At 46.3% G+C, this 15,643-nt stretch overlaps 1 protein-coding gene across 3 annotated transcripts in view; it reads left to right on the top strand.

Moving 5' to 3' along the window:
* Positions 1 to 15,643, top strand: part of SCRN1 (secernin 1) — a 55,985-nt gene that overhangs the window by 32,152 nt on the left and 8,190 nt on the right. For all 3 annotated transcript variants that reach the window (XM_066354485.1, XM_066354487.1, XM_066354486.1), the window contains exons 3-6: positions 1,591 to 1,772; positions 3,721 to 3,923; positions 7,565 to 7,759; positions 9,885 to 10,050. In XM_066354485.1, coding sequence (XP_066210582.1) covers positions 1,591 to 1,772; positions 3,721 to 3,923; positions 7,565 to 7,759; positions 9,885 to 10,050 — 746 coding nt within the window. The remainder of the gene's footprint in view (positions 1 to 1,590; positions 1,773 to 3,720; positions 3,924 to 7,564; positions 7,760 to 9,884; positions 10,051 to 15,643) is intronic.

The following is a 15,643-nucleotide window of genomic DNA, read 5'->3' on the forward strand; positions in this document are numbered from 1 at the left end:
TGACTTTTGGCAACTAAATAAAGGAAAACATTCCAAGAGTATATTTTAGTATCAATTTGCCATGAAAAACTCCAGGTTGTCTTGCCAACCTCCAGATTTAATTAGTTTTCAGTTTACAAATGTTTGTCAAGTGAAATAACATCCTCGCTAGCGCACAGCGACGTCTGCCGCGGACCGCGAAGCTCCAGCGGTCACATGACCCATGAGTGTGCATTTTCAGCTCGTACCTGTGGTTTAGAGATTATGGGAAATCAGTGCAGAAGAACTTCCTGGGCTGCATTCAGCCGATATAATTGGGTCTTGAGTAAAAAAAAAAAAAAAAAAAAAAAAAGATCTAAGGCTGCCGTTGATGCATTGTTTTCAGCTTCCTAGTTTAAAATGTAAATGGTTGCTGCAGTTGATAAAATTCTCCCTGGAGAGCTGCTGGGCTCTGTGTAGTTAGAGCCCCGAGTTCCATACTGTGCACATTACACAAAGAGTGTGTGTGATAGACACAGATAGAATGGTGGAGTCAGGAGGTCCCTTGTGGATAACCGAGGTTAGCTGTCCGTGGACTTGTTCCCGGGGGCCCGAGGGGAGGAGGGAAGAGGAAGAAGGGGCTGGCGAGGCCCCGAGTTACCCCAGCCCTGTGGCACACCTGTTCTTCCGTTCGCCTGACGACACACTTTGACCAGGTCTACTGTGCGTGCTTCCATGTGAGCGTTTGTGTGGAGGAAGGGTTCCGAGGCTAAAGATACGCTGAAGGAAATAGTTTGATCCAAATGAGCTCATTCCTTTTCCAGGGAAAGACACAGCACCCCGGGGAAAGTGAGATACACGACACCATGTGCCACACACGGCAGTTCCGACGGCCACTAGAAAGTCACCTCTTCGGGATGGTTTCCTGATGTCTTCATGGTCTAAGTGTGGGGATCAAATGGGACAGGCAGGGGATCAAATATATAAGAGAGTGTACATTTAATGCAGTAGTTAAGCGTAAGGTGGTATTAGTTTCTCTTTTCTACCACTAGGGCGATCATGTGGGTTGTCAAACTATTCCAGGAAGTCCTAGGGACCACTGCGGGAGGCTTAGGGACTTCCCTTCTTCAGACAAAGCATTTCCCCTTTTACCTGTTTTCTATGTCAGGCTTTGAGGGAATTTTTTTTATAGAGAGGGCTCTGTACAGCACTAACAATGTTTGAAAACCACTGATGGAGGATGGATTTTGCAAATGAGAATACATACCTGTGTTGGTCTGAAATGTTGGCACTCATCTGTGTCTGCTGACATGACTGGCCGCGGAATACTCAGGTTGGCTGAATACTTGGCTCAAGAGGATGACCACCACCAATGTAAGCATTATGGATAGATTGGCTTGAACCAAAGAGACTGGAAGCTGAGTGACCGACAGGACTGAAAGTCATTGTGGAGAATTTTGAGCTGCTCTAAGGTTTGGAGTGGTTTTTAAGTCCGGTGTTCCCAAGATCTCTTATTTTTATTTTTTTTTGGTCTGTTGATAACCGACATGGTGGTTCAGTGTAAGTACCAAGGTGAAGACTAAGTGGTATCTGACAGGTGATGGCCCTTTCTCTCCTGTCTTCATTTTTTAGTGTACTTACATTTCAATCGACCAAGTTCCCAAGACCCATGCCATTGTAATAAGCAGACCTGCCTGGCTTTGGGGGGCAGAAATGGGAGCCAATGAACATGGAGTGTGCATAGCCAACGAAGCCATCAATACCAGAGAACCAGCCGCTGAGACGGAAGCCCTACTGGGGATGGATCTGGTCAGGTACGCTCGGTGATTCTTTGAAACACCTGCCCAGGGCAGGTGGGGGATGGGGAGAGGTGGGGGTGATCTCCTTCCAAACCTCATATTTTGTAACACAATCTACCCAAAGAAGACGTGTGCCGTTTGATATAAACTTTGAGCTGATTGAAAGAAAAATAATAAATTACAGTGGAATATTATTCAGCAATAAAAAGCAATCAAGTACTGCACTGATATGTGCTACAACATGCATGTTTTTGAGACATAATGTTGTAGGTTTTGTAGGTAGAAATGGCACATTTACACAGAGACCTCTGTGGCCCATAGCCTCTGCCAACTGATGGCAAGGTCTGGGAGTGACACCCTTTAGGTAGCATTTGCCTTTATGCCTTCGTCACCGTCTTCACTGTGCCTGGTTCTTACAGACTTAGAGGAGCAGGTTCCCTGGGTTGGAGGAGAGGAGAACGCTTCCTATTTGCAATCAGTTTTCTCTTGTTGAACAGAGTGAAACTGATGGAATAACAATGAGTTTGGAGCTTATGTTTTCACAGCTGTCCAATATCTTTACCACCACACTTAATGGGGAAACCCTGCAAATGAAGAGTTAACCATGGACAGTGTTTTTGTTTTGTTTTTTAATTTAATGCTTCAGGTATAACTTTGCATTTTGAGTTCCCATGATATCCGTGGTATGGGATTTATAGCAGTGGCAGAGATCAATCACCATTGTAACAGTTGAGTTCTCAGGGACGATGGAAGAGGATTTTTAAATTTTTCTTCAAAGCCGCTGATGTATCTTTTATCAACTTATAAACAACAGGGACTTATTGAATGTCTGCTTTGTGCTGGACTCTGGGTACATATCGAAGCTCAAAAGCTTCTAAGAGATGTTAGTCTGGGAGCAGGAAGAAGACAAAAATTTGAGCAACGTAAGATTTTAGGACAAATTTAAGATAACGATAATGGCAGGAGAGATGCGTCTCAAGGCAATCTGAGATTTGTAGCCACATGAATGTCACAGAATTCTAGGGTAGGGTCCTCAGCCAACCCTGCGTGATGCTAGGAGATTATCATGGACTGTGTTTATTTGGGAAGGTTTTGAGAAGAAAGGTCTGTAAGGCTGAGGGATGAAGACAGAGATCAGTCAAGGTTTCCCACACCGTTCCCCCAAATCAATGCAGCACTTAAAGTCCACTTAGTTCCTTCCTGCTTTTAGCCCTCTGGTTGAAGGCTGGGAATCTTTCAATGTCCAAAAGGTCATGAACCCAGAAGGCCCTGGCAGACTCCTTGATCGGGGACGGGGGGGAATGGAAGATTGCAGTTGACCTTGAGCTACACGGGCTTGAACTGTGTGTGTCCACTTATACATGGATTTTTTTTAAAATCAATACTGTAAATGTATTTTCCTTAGGATTTTAATAACAATTTCCTTTCCTCTAGCTTAGTTTATTGTAAGAATGCAGTGTATAATACAGGTACATTATGAAATAGGCTGTAACTGACTTGACGTTATCGGTAAGGCTTCTGGTCAGCAGTTGGCTGGTGCAGTGTACCTGGTGTAGAATAATAGAGAACAAGGCTGGACTGGGCAGAGGTTTCCTGTGGCCCAGAGGCAGGAGGGTAGAGGCAAGAGGGAGACTTAAGCCAACAAAAGGGGTCTGGCTAAGTCAGGTCGAGAGCTGTGCCTGGAGGCAGAGCTAGAAACGAAGAAAGAGACGGCTCAGCCCCCGGTTCCGGACTCTTCTGTGTGGGCGGGGGCTGCCCAGAGACAGGAAGCACAGCACGCCTGTGATTTTGAACTGAATGTGTGAGAATGCTGTTCATTTATCTGCTCATTGGCCTGCATACTAAACATATTTGCACACGTTGGCACGCTTCATAATTCAGTCTCATCCCAGACTTTGGTTCCTATGGTAATAATTCCGTGGTCCGCAATGACAGAGGTGTACCCCCGGCTTCCTTACTTCAGGCTTGGTTTGGAAAGAGGGTCCACAGCTAAAGAAGCCTTAGATGTCATCGTCGCCTTGCTGGAAGAACACGGACAAGGAGGGAATTACTATGAAGATGCGGGCTCCTGCCACAGCTTCCAAAGCGCTTACCTGCTTGTGGATCGTGAGGAGGCCTGGGTGCTGGAGACCGTGGGGAAGTACTGGGCGGCCGAGAAAGTCACAGGTGAGTGCTGTGGGTGGGGCGGAATGTAGCCCGGGGCTTTACAGGAGCCCTGCCGCCCCCGCAGGGCCTCCCGGTGTTGGGTCTGCGGCTTTCCGCTGGCCCCTTGTTTCTGGGCTTCTGCTTCCAGCTCCCAGAGGGGAAGGGAGTCTCCTGAACCCGGAGTGAACAGATGTCAACACTTGGGGAGCAGACTCCTTACGTTTTCTCTTTGCTTTCTGGGCAGGACCCAATTCAGACTACTAGCGTTTCATGACCCAAACGGTAACACTAACAATCAGCCCAGGCAATGCTGATGTTTTCCCCCCATTCCCTTCAAATAGGTCAGTGAGTTAGTATAACAGGCCGTTGCCGCTGATGACCCCAGCCCCGTCGCTCTTTGTGCTTGGACTCTGCCTCTAGTTTTTTTGTTTTTTTTTTTTAATTTTATTTATTTATTTTAGAGAGAAGAGAGAAAGGGAGAGAGAGAGAGACAGAGAGGGAGAGAGAGAGAGAGAAGGTGGGGAGGAGCTGGAAGCATCAACTCCCATATGTGCCTTGACCAGGCAAGCCCAGGGTTTCGAACCGGCGACCTCAGCATTTCCAGGTCGACGCTTTATCCACTGCACCACCACAGGTTAGGCGGACTCTGCCTCTAAAAGAGGAATTTGGACTTGCGTGAGGACCACTGACTTCCTCGGGGCGATATCTCTGCGAGGCCTTGTTTCTAGAACAGCAGAGGACGAAGGTATCCGCCCGGAAGGATTTACTGCCCAGTGAATTGCTGCTCTGTGCTTCCTGCAGCCTCTCGTTCAGGGACGGCTCTGAGGAAGGAAGTGTCGGGTGGGCGTGGCTGTCTTGTGTGGTCCCCTCGGCACCCCTGTACTTTGGACAAGATGGCATCCCAGAGTGAGTTCAAGGGCTTCCAAAAGGACTAACAAATTCTGAGAAAGACTTGGCCAGTGAAGCCCCCTCTAGAGTCCTTAGGACTGGATGACAGATACATAACACATTCGTGACAGTTTGCCCCTTCTGTGCCCGTGGCAGACATGGCTAGTAGAGCGCAGAACTCTTCTCTTTTTGATCCTGTACTTGGCCTATGTGTTTTTTCTCAACTGAGTTTACCAGGAGTCACTTCTGGTTCCTTAAAAATGATGTTAAGGATGACACATGTTTGCCATCTCTGCCCGAGGGGGTGACCGGAGCCACGTCTGAGCTGAGTTGGAAGCAGGACATCTATTGCAGTAGTTGGGAATCAAGGCTGTTGTTTACTGTGGCCCGTTGCAGTCCGGTGATCAGGGCTGCTGTGGACCATGGGCGAGTCATGTCCTAAAAAGGGCTGCCCGCTGAGATGGTGAGGTGGAGAGATCTAACCCTGGTTTCTAAGCTGTGCGAAGGCTCGGTCTGCTGGGAGGAGGGGGCGGTTCCTTCTCATTTTCGCAAGGGCACAGAATGGCACCTGGAAGCAGTCTCAGAGCATGTCTCCACCCACACGTGCCCCATGTACACCCAGGTGTGCCTGCTTGCCCTACTTCCCTGGTAGTTACAGAACTAATGCAGGCAGTGTGGCCCGCCAGGCCTCTGAGTCCCCTGAAATGCAGGGACTTAAAACTCCCTTAAGATAAACTCTCCTAGGATGAAGTCTTAGTACCGAATGGTTCCATCAAGAAAGCTGTTGGGCCTGACCAGGCAGTGGCACAGTGGATAGAGCGTCGGACTGGGATGCCGAGGACCCAGGTTCGAGGCCCCGAGGTTGCCAGCTTGAGCGCGGGCTCATCTGGTTTGAGCAAAAGCTCACCAGCTTGGACCCAAGGTCGCTGGCTTGAGCAAGGGGTTACTTGGTCTGCTGAAGGCCCGCGGTCAAGGCACATATGAGAAAGCAATCAATGAACAGCTAAGGTGTCGCAATGCCCAACGAAAAACTAATGATTGATGCTTCTCATCTCTCCATTTCTGTCTCTCTGTCCCTGTCTATCCCTCTCTCTGTCTCTGTAAAAAAAAAAAAGAAAGAAAAAAAGAAACGTTAAAGGTGTTACAAAACCTTAAAAAAGAAAAAAGAAAAAAGAAAGCATGTTGGTCCATGCTGAAAAGCAATCATATTCCTTTTAAGTAGAATGTAAAACTTTTTTTTATCTGCAGCTGCATTTCAAAAGCTTAGTCTCACTTCAGAATATAGCTTAAAAACCCATCTCATCAAAATGAATGTTGAATTTCACTAAATATTTACATTCTAAAACCTTAGCCAGCCTTTGGACTCATTGATTTCACGTCCTCTGATCTCAGCAGTGGTGTGATTGCAGCGGGATTTGATGAACTCTGGCCTTCCAATTCTATATATAATTCTTGGAAGTAAATGCCTATTATAAATCAGCCCTCTAGGGGAATAACATTGGTGGAGTTATTCACAAGACTATAAAAAAAAATTAGTGGGAATATTGTCAAAATCACTTATTCAGGCCAGATCTTTTTTTTTTTTTTAATATTCATCTTTAAAAAATAAAATAGTGTCCTCTTAAAAAGATGAATGGCAAAGGACTTTAGCCAGGAATGCTTATTTTGGAAGTGTACATCCCTGAAGCAGAAGATACGGAGAGAACTCGGGCCAGCCCTGACTCCACCTTCAGGAACTGGTTTTCAGGCAGTGACGGCTTTGTTGCAGGTTATAGTTTGGTCTCTCTCTCTCTCTCTGCCAACTTCATTCACTAAGAATTAAGAAGATCAGTGTGCTCCCCAGAAGTGGCAACTGTGAATGACCCGTTTTAAGCTATAAGTGATAACTCCGCAGTGAGCTGGACATCATCTTGAAGTTTGGAGGCCAGGTTGTGCTGTGTATTGGTACTTCAGGCTTTGGAAAACCCATAGCAACCCTCCCAGCACCAAGGAGAATTGATGCCCTAACCCTCATTCTTCAGGGTGGAGTAGGCTCAGAAAGCGAGCACTTCTGATTCCAGACTTGTTTAGCTCTGCTTATTATATTTTCATGAGGAAAAAAATTCCCGTAAGTTTTGTCACATGCCCACGTGACCCATATCTAATCCCAGGGACATTCTTTTATTTTAAAAGCATTCATTACCAGTGCCTGTATGTTCTTTTTAAATGTTGGAACCTGGAAAGAATAGTTGAATGAAGAAGTATCATATTTGTAGTTTTACAGAATTGCATATATATATGTATATATATATATATATATATATATATATATATATATATATATGTGGGCAGAGGGTAATGGTGTAAGGTGTTCTGGGGGTAGAGCAAGACTAATTGAGGAGGAAGGTTCTGAATGTCTTACGACATTCACAAGTCTTGTTAGTAGCTCAATACCTCTTTCAAAGAGCCTTCCACTTTTCTTTTTAAGTGGTAGAGGTTTGAGGTTTATTTAACCAGAAGAAGGGGCCTCACATATTTCCTTTTAATTATGAAATGAAGATCAAGTGACTGTGGCTCACGAACAATGTGATAACGCTTGTCAGGGTCAAAGCTGCTGGGAGATCTTCTCCGAAGAGGACCAAGAATCGTTCTGTTTCTCTCTTTCAAAAACGGAACTTGTTCATCCCTGTAGTTAGAGTCAAGTTGCAGGGGAGAGTCCCTGTCAATTTCCATTGCGTGATTGAGCCTTTATACAGTGTGTTTTGCAGCTTAAGTGGGCTTTGCACTCTCTGCAGAGGGAGTCAAGTGCATTTGCAGTCAGCTTTCACTCACCACGAAGATTGACGCGGAGCATCCCGAGCTCAGGAGTTATGCTCAGAGTCAAGGCTGGTGGACGGGAGAGGACGAGTTCAATTTTTCCGAAGTCTTTTCTCCGGCGGATGACCACCCACACTGTTGTGCAGGCAAAGACAGCTTAGACAAGCAAGAAGGTGAGTTAGCACATCCCTCGTGTTTCTCCCTCTCATACCCTTTGGCTTGCCGCTGTTTTAGAGAACTTGTCTGAACTTGGGAAGGTAAGCAAAGAGAAAGAGTAGAGAATAGACCTTGGATGTAGAGACCAACTTGTGCTGACATCCCTGATGGTCAGGCAAGATGCCAACTTGCATTTGTTCTTACAGGATGCTTTTCTACCCCGTGGACATTTCCTGCTATTTCTCCTTTTCAACACTAATGGCATTGTGATACTTACTGCAGCCTTCTGCAGCATTTGTATATTTGACTTAATTTCTCCCTAACTTTCTCATCTCATTGGCTGGCAGGGCCTTGAGGCAGGGGTATTGTCTCTTACACATCTTAAGATGCCCTGGTGATGCCTGTGATAGTCTTTTGTTCCACTGACATTTATTAAGTTAACTATTGAATTGAATTTTCTTCTTGAGCCCTCTGTCTTCTACCCAATTATGGACTTGGTCAGAACCCATATTTAGGTAAATATAGTGATTAGATAGCCCTTCTAAATAAACCTCAGTGGCCACACTCTATATTTGTTAGAGGTACATATGTTTTGTTAAGTCAAACCTTGGGTCATTTAGGTTAGGGGCCAGCAAACCAATTACCTGCTGTCACCTGTTTTTTAACTAAAATTTCATTGGCACACACCCATGTATTTATGGCTGCTTCTGTGAGACGGAGGCAGAGCTGAGCAGTTGCGATGGGTAAGTTACATCAGAGATTGTATGGCCCATTAGCCTAAAATATTTATCTGGTTCTTTAAGAAGAACTTTGCTGTCCCTGAATCTAGAAGAACATTATAAGAGTTTCTCTGTAGAACTTAGAACTATATATTGGGCAAGAAGGTGCAAAAACATCTATTTTAAAAATGGGAACTCTAAAAATACCTCAAAGTTTAAATTAAAAAAAGAAACAGCAGTAGGTTGATGGAAGTATACAATACCGTGTGTGAAGTTGTCCTTCCTAAACCTCAAACCTAAATCTGATGACGTATCCCCATCTAGCTCCTAATTTACGGTCAATACAAAGAATGGGCGAACACAGGAAATAGCACTAAGGGGATGCCACCTGCAGTGTTGAGACTGGGAAACTACAGAAGAAATGGCCCAACAACTACAATGTAAAGGGAGAAACGAGAGGCAGAGTTTGAGACAGACTCAAGAGACATTATCAAGTTCCTGGAGCCTGGTTCAACTCAATAAACTCATGTATGAGACAGTGAGGAAGTTTGAACACTGGGTAGTTGAAATCAAAGACATACTATTAGTATTTTTAGGAGTGACATGTCTAAACAGGCTTACGAAAAGGATGTGAGCTGAGCTGGTGAGCCTTAAGGTCTCTTCTCCCTAAATCATGCTTTGATTCGATCTTTGTGAGCACAGACTTTAAGAATAGTGAAAAGAGAAAAAATAGAACTGGAATCAAAGGTTTGTTTATCTGTTTATCTACAGTTGGAGCCAGGCTGAGTCTTAATGACTCTGACTAGTCTAAATACCTCTCTGTGCATAGTTCCCACTGCAGAGAGGTCATCCTCTAAATACAGAATTGCTCTGATCCAGTAAGGGTAAACAAGAGAGCTTGCTTGGTGGACTGTGCATAGATTGCATACGCCTTCTCACAGGTATCATTCTCTTGTGTTACTGCACTGGTTGAGGCGTTGCTAAGTGCTGTATCCAAGTGGCCCTGAAATAATGTGGCTTACAGAAAATGGAAGTAGGTTTCTCTCCCGTGGTGGAGTCCAGGCATACATGGGTAGCCCAGGGCTGGTAGGTCACTCTGCTTCCACACATGGCTTCCACTTGGGATCCATTGGCTGGCATCTCCCAGCCAGCCAGAAGGGAGACAAGGAACGTGGGGGGGGGGGGAGGCAAACACTCCTTTTCACAGATGTGACAAGAAAGTTGCATACATCTTTCCTGCTTGTCTCTCATTGGTCAGAATTTATCTCATGGCCATACCAAGCCACAAGGGCAGCTGGGAAGTATGGTCTGTAGTGAGGCAGCTATACCTTCAGAAGTTCTATTACAAAAAAGGGACAAGAGTGAATGGATCAGGGTTAGCAACCTGCCAGAGTTTTATCTCCCCCGCTGCCTCTCTTTCCAGACAGCATCACTGTGCAGACGATGATCGACATCTTACGGGACAAAGCCGGTGGCGTCTGCATAGACTCCGAGTCGTTCCTCACCACAGCCAGCGTCGTGTCTGTCCTGCCCCAGAGCGGAAGCTCGCCCTGCATCCACTACTTCACTGGGACCCCAGACCCTTCCAGGTTTGTCTGCGACACGGTCGCGTAAGCAGAAAGTGCGTGCTCCGCTTGAGAGCTCATCCACCGAGCATGCGCTAAGGCCCTGCGCCACCTTTTGTGTGGCCGAGCCACATTATTCAGTTGTCCTCCACGTGGCCAGGGCAGCACAAAAGAACTTGGATTAAGGGATGTTCTTGGCTTTAGCCACACAGCATTCATCAAAGTCATGGAATCAAATTGTTTTAAATTCAGCAAATACATATTGAGTATCTGTCATGGGCCAGGCATTGTGCTCTATGGTGGTGGTGGTGGTGGTGGGGAGTGGGTAAAGCTAAACAAGACACAGTGAGACAGAGAAGTCACAGGACCTCCCACGACTTAGCAAAACAACCAGTTCCTATGAGTTAGAGGACACGATGGCCCAGAGGCAAAGCAGATGGAAGCAATTTCAAGTGCACTGGCTGATCCTTTTGGACGGTATATTTTCAGGGGTTGCTTTCTGCCCCTGGACTTCAGCAAAGAAGTGGTATTGTGCAGTGGTTAAGAACACAGCCTCTAGAAACTGCCAGGAGGTTGAGTTCCACCGCATTTAGTAGCTGGGTTAGTGACCCAACATCTCTACTTCCGTCTCTCTCCTGTACAGTGGCGATAATACTAGCTCCTGCTTTTCTGTGCTCATTGGGCCTCACTTAACAAAAATGTTATTTTTAAATTACATTCAATATTACTTTGATTATTTTGAGGAGGTGTGGGCCTCATGTTTTAAGCTACTGCCAGTTTCAACTCATACTTTTAGTAGGACCTGACTATTAAATTTGGTATAAGCTACTCTTAGTTTTTCATTCACTAATTTATTCATTCAACAAGTACTTATTAAGCACCTTCTGTGTACCATATATCAGTGGTCCCCAACCTTTTTTGGGCCACGGACTGGTTTAATGTCAGAAAATATTTTCATGGACCGGCCTTTAGGGTGGGACGGAGAAATGTATCACGTGACCGAGACAAGTGTCAAGAGTGAATTTTAGATGGATGTAACAGAGGGAATTTGGTCATTTTTAAAAAATAAAACATCATTCAGACAAATATAAATAAAACAAAAATAATGTAAGTTATTTATTCTTTCTCTGCGGACCGGTACCAAATGGCTCACGGACCGGTACCGGTCCGTGGCCCGGGGGTTGGAGACCACTGTCATATATTGTACTTTTGGGGTACTAGAGACTAAGTGTGCACAAAGGAGATGACAGAAAGGAGTACCTCACAGAGGAATGACGTTCTGGGTAGCGGATATGTGTGCAAAGAAGCAGAGAGACACAAAAGCTCGTCCCCCGATGCTGGTGACTTACCAGCCTCTGTGAACACCCGCGGCTGGCCCGCGGGGGTGCCTGTGGGCATTGGAAGCGTCTGGAATGCTCTGCCAACGCATTGGACCTTGTTCTTTGGGGAACAGGAGCCTCTGAGGGAGAGGGTTGAGCCGAAGAATGTACCACCTCCCCCTTCCCTGGGTCAGACGCCTGCTCAAACTGCTCAGCAGACAGGCCTCTGGGATGCCCGGACCCTGCAATACGGGAATTCTGTTTCCCGGGCTGAAGTGCACGCCTAACACAGTTAAAGAGACGGGTTGGGAAATAACCTTCAAATATTTAAAATAAAACATTTCTAGTAACTTTAGAAACAAATTATTCACGGGTAAAAATTAACTTAAAAGACCTTAAAGAAGACGAAGAGCTTTCGGGAAGGCGTTCATTTTCATCCTCTGTGGTTCAGTGAGCTGCGTTTCTAACTGTGACTGCAGAAGTCATAGGCTCCCCCTCCCCCGTTCAACACCCCAGTCTCCCTCTGTAATTGGGCGTGTTCAACATTCTGTATGTTGTCAGCGGGAGCATAATTACCTATTCTTGGGATTTTAGGGAGTAAAATTAGGGACATTTCAGCTGGCCGCTGTTAAGGCTGGAAACGTTAGAGAGCTGTTTCGAGGAAGCTGTTTCAGAGCGGTGCACTTGTAAAAGATTGTGATCAAAGAGCAGGACTATGTATGATTTATCCCTCCCAATGAATGGTAGAAGCCAAAGGGCACAAGCTGCCTATTGTTCTCTTTCCTCCGGCACTGCTCCGCCCTTTGCTCGCTGTATTAATTATATTCTTTATAGACTTTTCTCGAAACAACTTGTTCTCACATTCTTGTTCTCTTTTCCTTCCCTCCCTATTGTCCTCCCCCACCTCCTAGCAAGGACCAGGTGCTATGTAAGTGTGAGCACTGGAAGGCGATGCAAAAGTTGGAGTTAGAGATATAGAGGGAGATGCAGAAGAGCTTGAATTAATTTATCGAAAAGTCAAAGTCGGCCCTGGCCGGTTGGCTCAGCGGTAAAGCGTCGGCCTGGCGTGTGGGGTACCCGGGTTTGATTCCCGGCCAGGGCACATAGGAGAAGTGCCCATCTGCTTCTCCACCCCCCCTCCTTCCTCTCTGTCTCTCTCTTCCCCTCCTGCAGCCAAGGTTCCATTGGAGCAAAGATGGCCCAGGTGCTGGGGATGGCTCCTTGGCCTCTGCCCCAGGCGCTAGAGTGGCTCTGGTCGCGGCAGAGCGATGCCCCGGAGGGGCAGAGCATTGCCCCCTGGTGGGCAGAGTGTCACCCTTGGTGGGCGTGCCGGGTGGATCCCGGTCGGGTGCATGCGGGAGTCTGTCTGACTGTCTCTCCCCGTTTCCAGCTTCAGAAAAATACAAAAAAAAAAAAAAAAAAGGAAAGTCAAAGTCCATCCTATCCATATTCTGTTGCATCAGCTGCTGCCTCAGTCATTTATCGGTTGACATCGGTTGGCTTTTGTGCTCTGGTTCTGACCTTTGGAAACCATTTCCCAGTTGGAAGCCAGTACTTGCTAAAGCTTCACTGATGTGAAGAATCGGAGGGGGAAAGGCAGAGAGGTGGTTTTGCATTTTGAGGCTGTAAAATTTAAGAGTCCTGTAGTGCACTGGAGCCAGTGAGAGCTGACTATGTGTGTCCTTCCTGACTCTGTGTTCAGGGAGGTCACATCAGTAGCTTGAAATGGACTACAGTACTTACACCACAGAAACTGGCAGACACCATGAACCAGGGCTTATTACTTTTTTCAGAGATACAGTTGTCAAACCAGCACACCTCTGAGCAGCTCCCACACCTTAGAAAACACATGAATACTCAACATACAAGATGGAAAAAACCAGGAGGGGGAGAGAACCTAAACATTTTTCATTTTAAATATTAGAAGGCTCTTTCCTAATCCATTTCCCTACTTGGATTAAGCTGTGTACTTCAGCCTAGGAAACAAGAAGTAGGAAGTTCTAGGAAAATAGGTATTTCATGTACTTGAAGTAGTGGCAAGGAGTTGGTGAGATGCAAGGGACCTGGTGTGTGTGTGTGTGTGTGTGTGTGTGTGTGTGTGTGTGGTTTCTTCCTCCTTCCAGTGTCCTAAGCCTGAGAGGCTAAATTGGATCAACTGAGACTGTCTCATCATGTTAATTTAAATGTTAGGGACAAGTGGCCTCCTTTTGTCATTAGAGATAACATTACGGGCCTCAGACACCTTAGTTTATGTAAATGCGGCCCCAGGAGCTGTGCAGAAAGAGCCTGCACATTTGCCCAATGCAAAATAGCACCCCCCTCCAATTCCATTCTGAAGTCTTCCAACACCATCTTTCTTCTCTCTCCTATTCTACATTTTTACTTTATTATTATTTTAAAATATTTTATTTATTGATTTTAGAGAGAGGAGAGAGAGAGAGAGGGAGAAGGGGGCGCAGAAAAGCAGGAAGCACCAACTCGTAGTAGCTGCTTCTCGTATGTGCCTTGACTGGGCAAGCCCAGGGTTTTGAACCGGTGACCTCAGCATTCCAAGTCAACCCTTTATCCACTGCACCATCACAGGTCAGGTCTACTTTTTAAAATTACTTAAACATTTTTTAATTTATTGATTTGAGAGAGAGAGAGAAACATTGATTTGTTGTTCCACTTATTTATGCATTCCTTGGTTGATTCTTCTATGTGCCTTGACTGGGGATGAACCCGAAACCTGGCATCTTGGGGTGTCAGGACAATACTCTAACCAACTGAGCTACCCAGCCAGGGCCAATAGGTGTGACTTTGCAAAGTGTCCCCAGAGCATCAGGATCCAGCCCTGAGTATTACTCTTCTTTTATTCTAAATGGAAACGGCCCTTTCTGATAAGTCTGCTTTCAGGTGTGACCTTGACTCAGTGATGAGAATGACTCACAGTGACTCATAGGTGGATCAGAGGGACACTTGCAGTTGAGAGAAACTGGTTATTCTAGATTCTTTCCAGGTCGATTCCAGGTTTAGTACGTTCTTCCCCTTGGGACCCTGTGGGCTGCTTCTGTCTGTGCCAGACAGCCCTCAGGGGACCTGTGGGGAACGCTGAGACACAGGACAAGCCTGGTTGAGCCCCTAGGGGAGTTCCTGCACCTTCAGTAAGAACAGAGTATTGTTTGAAGTCAGAAGTGTTGACTGGCACTGACATTAAGATTCCAAATCCCAAAGCACAAAAAAGTATTTTCTTTTTCTGCAGCAGCCCAAGGTGTATATAAATAAACCAATAGCATGAGATAGCGGTGAGGGGTAGTGAGGAAAAAACTGACCTTGGCTTTAGAAGATTTAGTTCTTGCTCTGCCACTCATGAGGAATGAGTCTTTGAACAAAGCTCTCAGCTTCTGTGAGCCTCAGTCATCTCACCTGTAAAACGGGACAGAAGGTTTTGCCCTGTCTTGTTCGTTGCTGTAACCCCAGTACCCAGAACAGTCTCTGCTACTCAGTCAGCACTGAACACGTATTTACTCAAGGAAGGAAGAAAGGAAGGAAGGACTGATTGAATGAATGAATGAATAGAGGTACCATGGGAATCGAATGCAAACACTTTGAAAGTTACCATATACTATAAAATGTTAGTGGTTCTCATGATAATTTTGTTTTCCTTCTAAATGGGAAAACCAATGAGAAGAGCACAATTTTTTTTTTTTTTACACTGGCTTGGTGGATTCATCACAAAATTTTAGGGGGAAAAAAGCAACAGATAAGGCAAAGGACTCCGGTGGAGCATGTTTCTTGGCTGTGGTTCAAAGGGTGCCCCAAGGCTAGGATCTGGCAGCTGTCTGAGGAAGCCCATCCCAGGGCTAGGATCTGGCAGCTGTCTGAGACGGGCTTGGGAAGCCCACCCCAAGGCTAGGATCTGGCAGCTGTCTGAGGAAGCCCATCCCAGGGCTAGGATCTGGCAGCTGTCTGAGACGGGCTTGGGAAGCCCACCCCAAGGCTAGGATCTGGCAGCTGTCTGAGGAAGCCCATCCCAGGGCTAGGACCTGGCAGCTGTCTGAGACGGGCTTGGGAAGCCCACCCCAAGGCTAGGATCTGGCAGCTGTCTGAGGAAGCCCACCCCAAGGCTAGGATCTGGCAGCTGTCTGAGACGGGCTTGGGAAACCCACTCAGGGCTAGGATCTGGCAGCTGTCTGAGGAAGCCCATCCCAGGGCTAGGACCTGGCAGCTGTCTGAGACGGGCTTGGGAAGCCCACCCCAAGGCTAGGATCTGGCAGCTGTCTGAGGAAGCCCACCCCAAGGCTAGGATCTGGCAGCTG

This window comes from Saccopteryx leptura, chromosome 12 (assembly GCF_036850995.1).
Source record: "Saccopteryx leptura isolate mSacLep1 chromosome 12, mSacLep1_pri_phased_curated, whole genome shotgun sequence".
Lineage (NCBI taxonomy): Eukaryota > Metazoa > Chordata > Mammalia > Chiroptera > Emballonuridae > Saccopteryx > Saccopteryx leptura.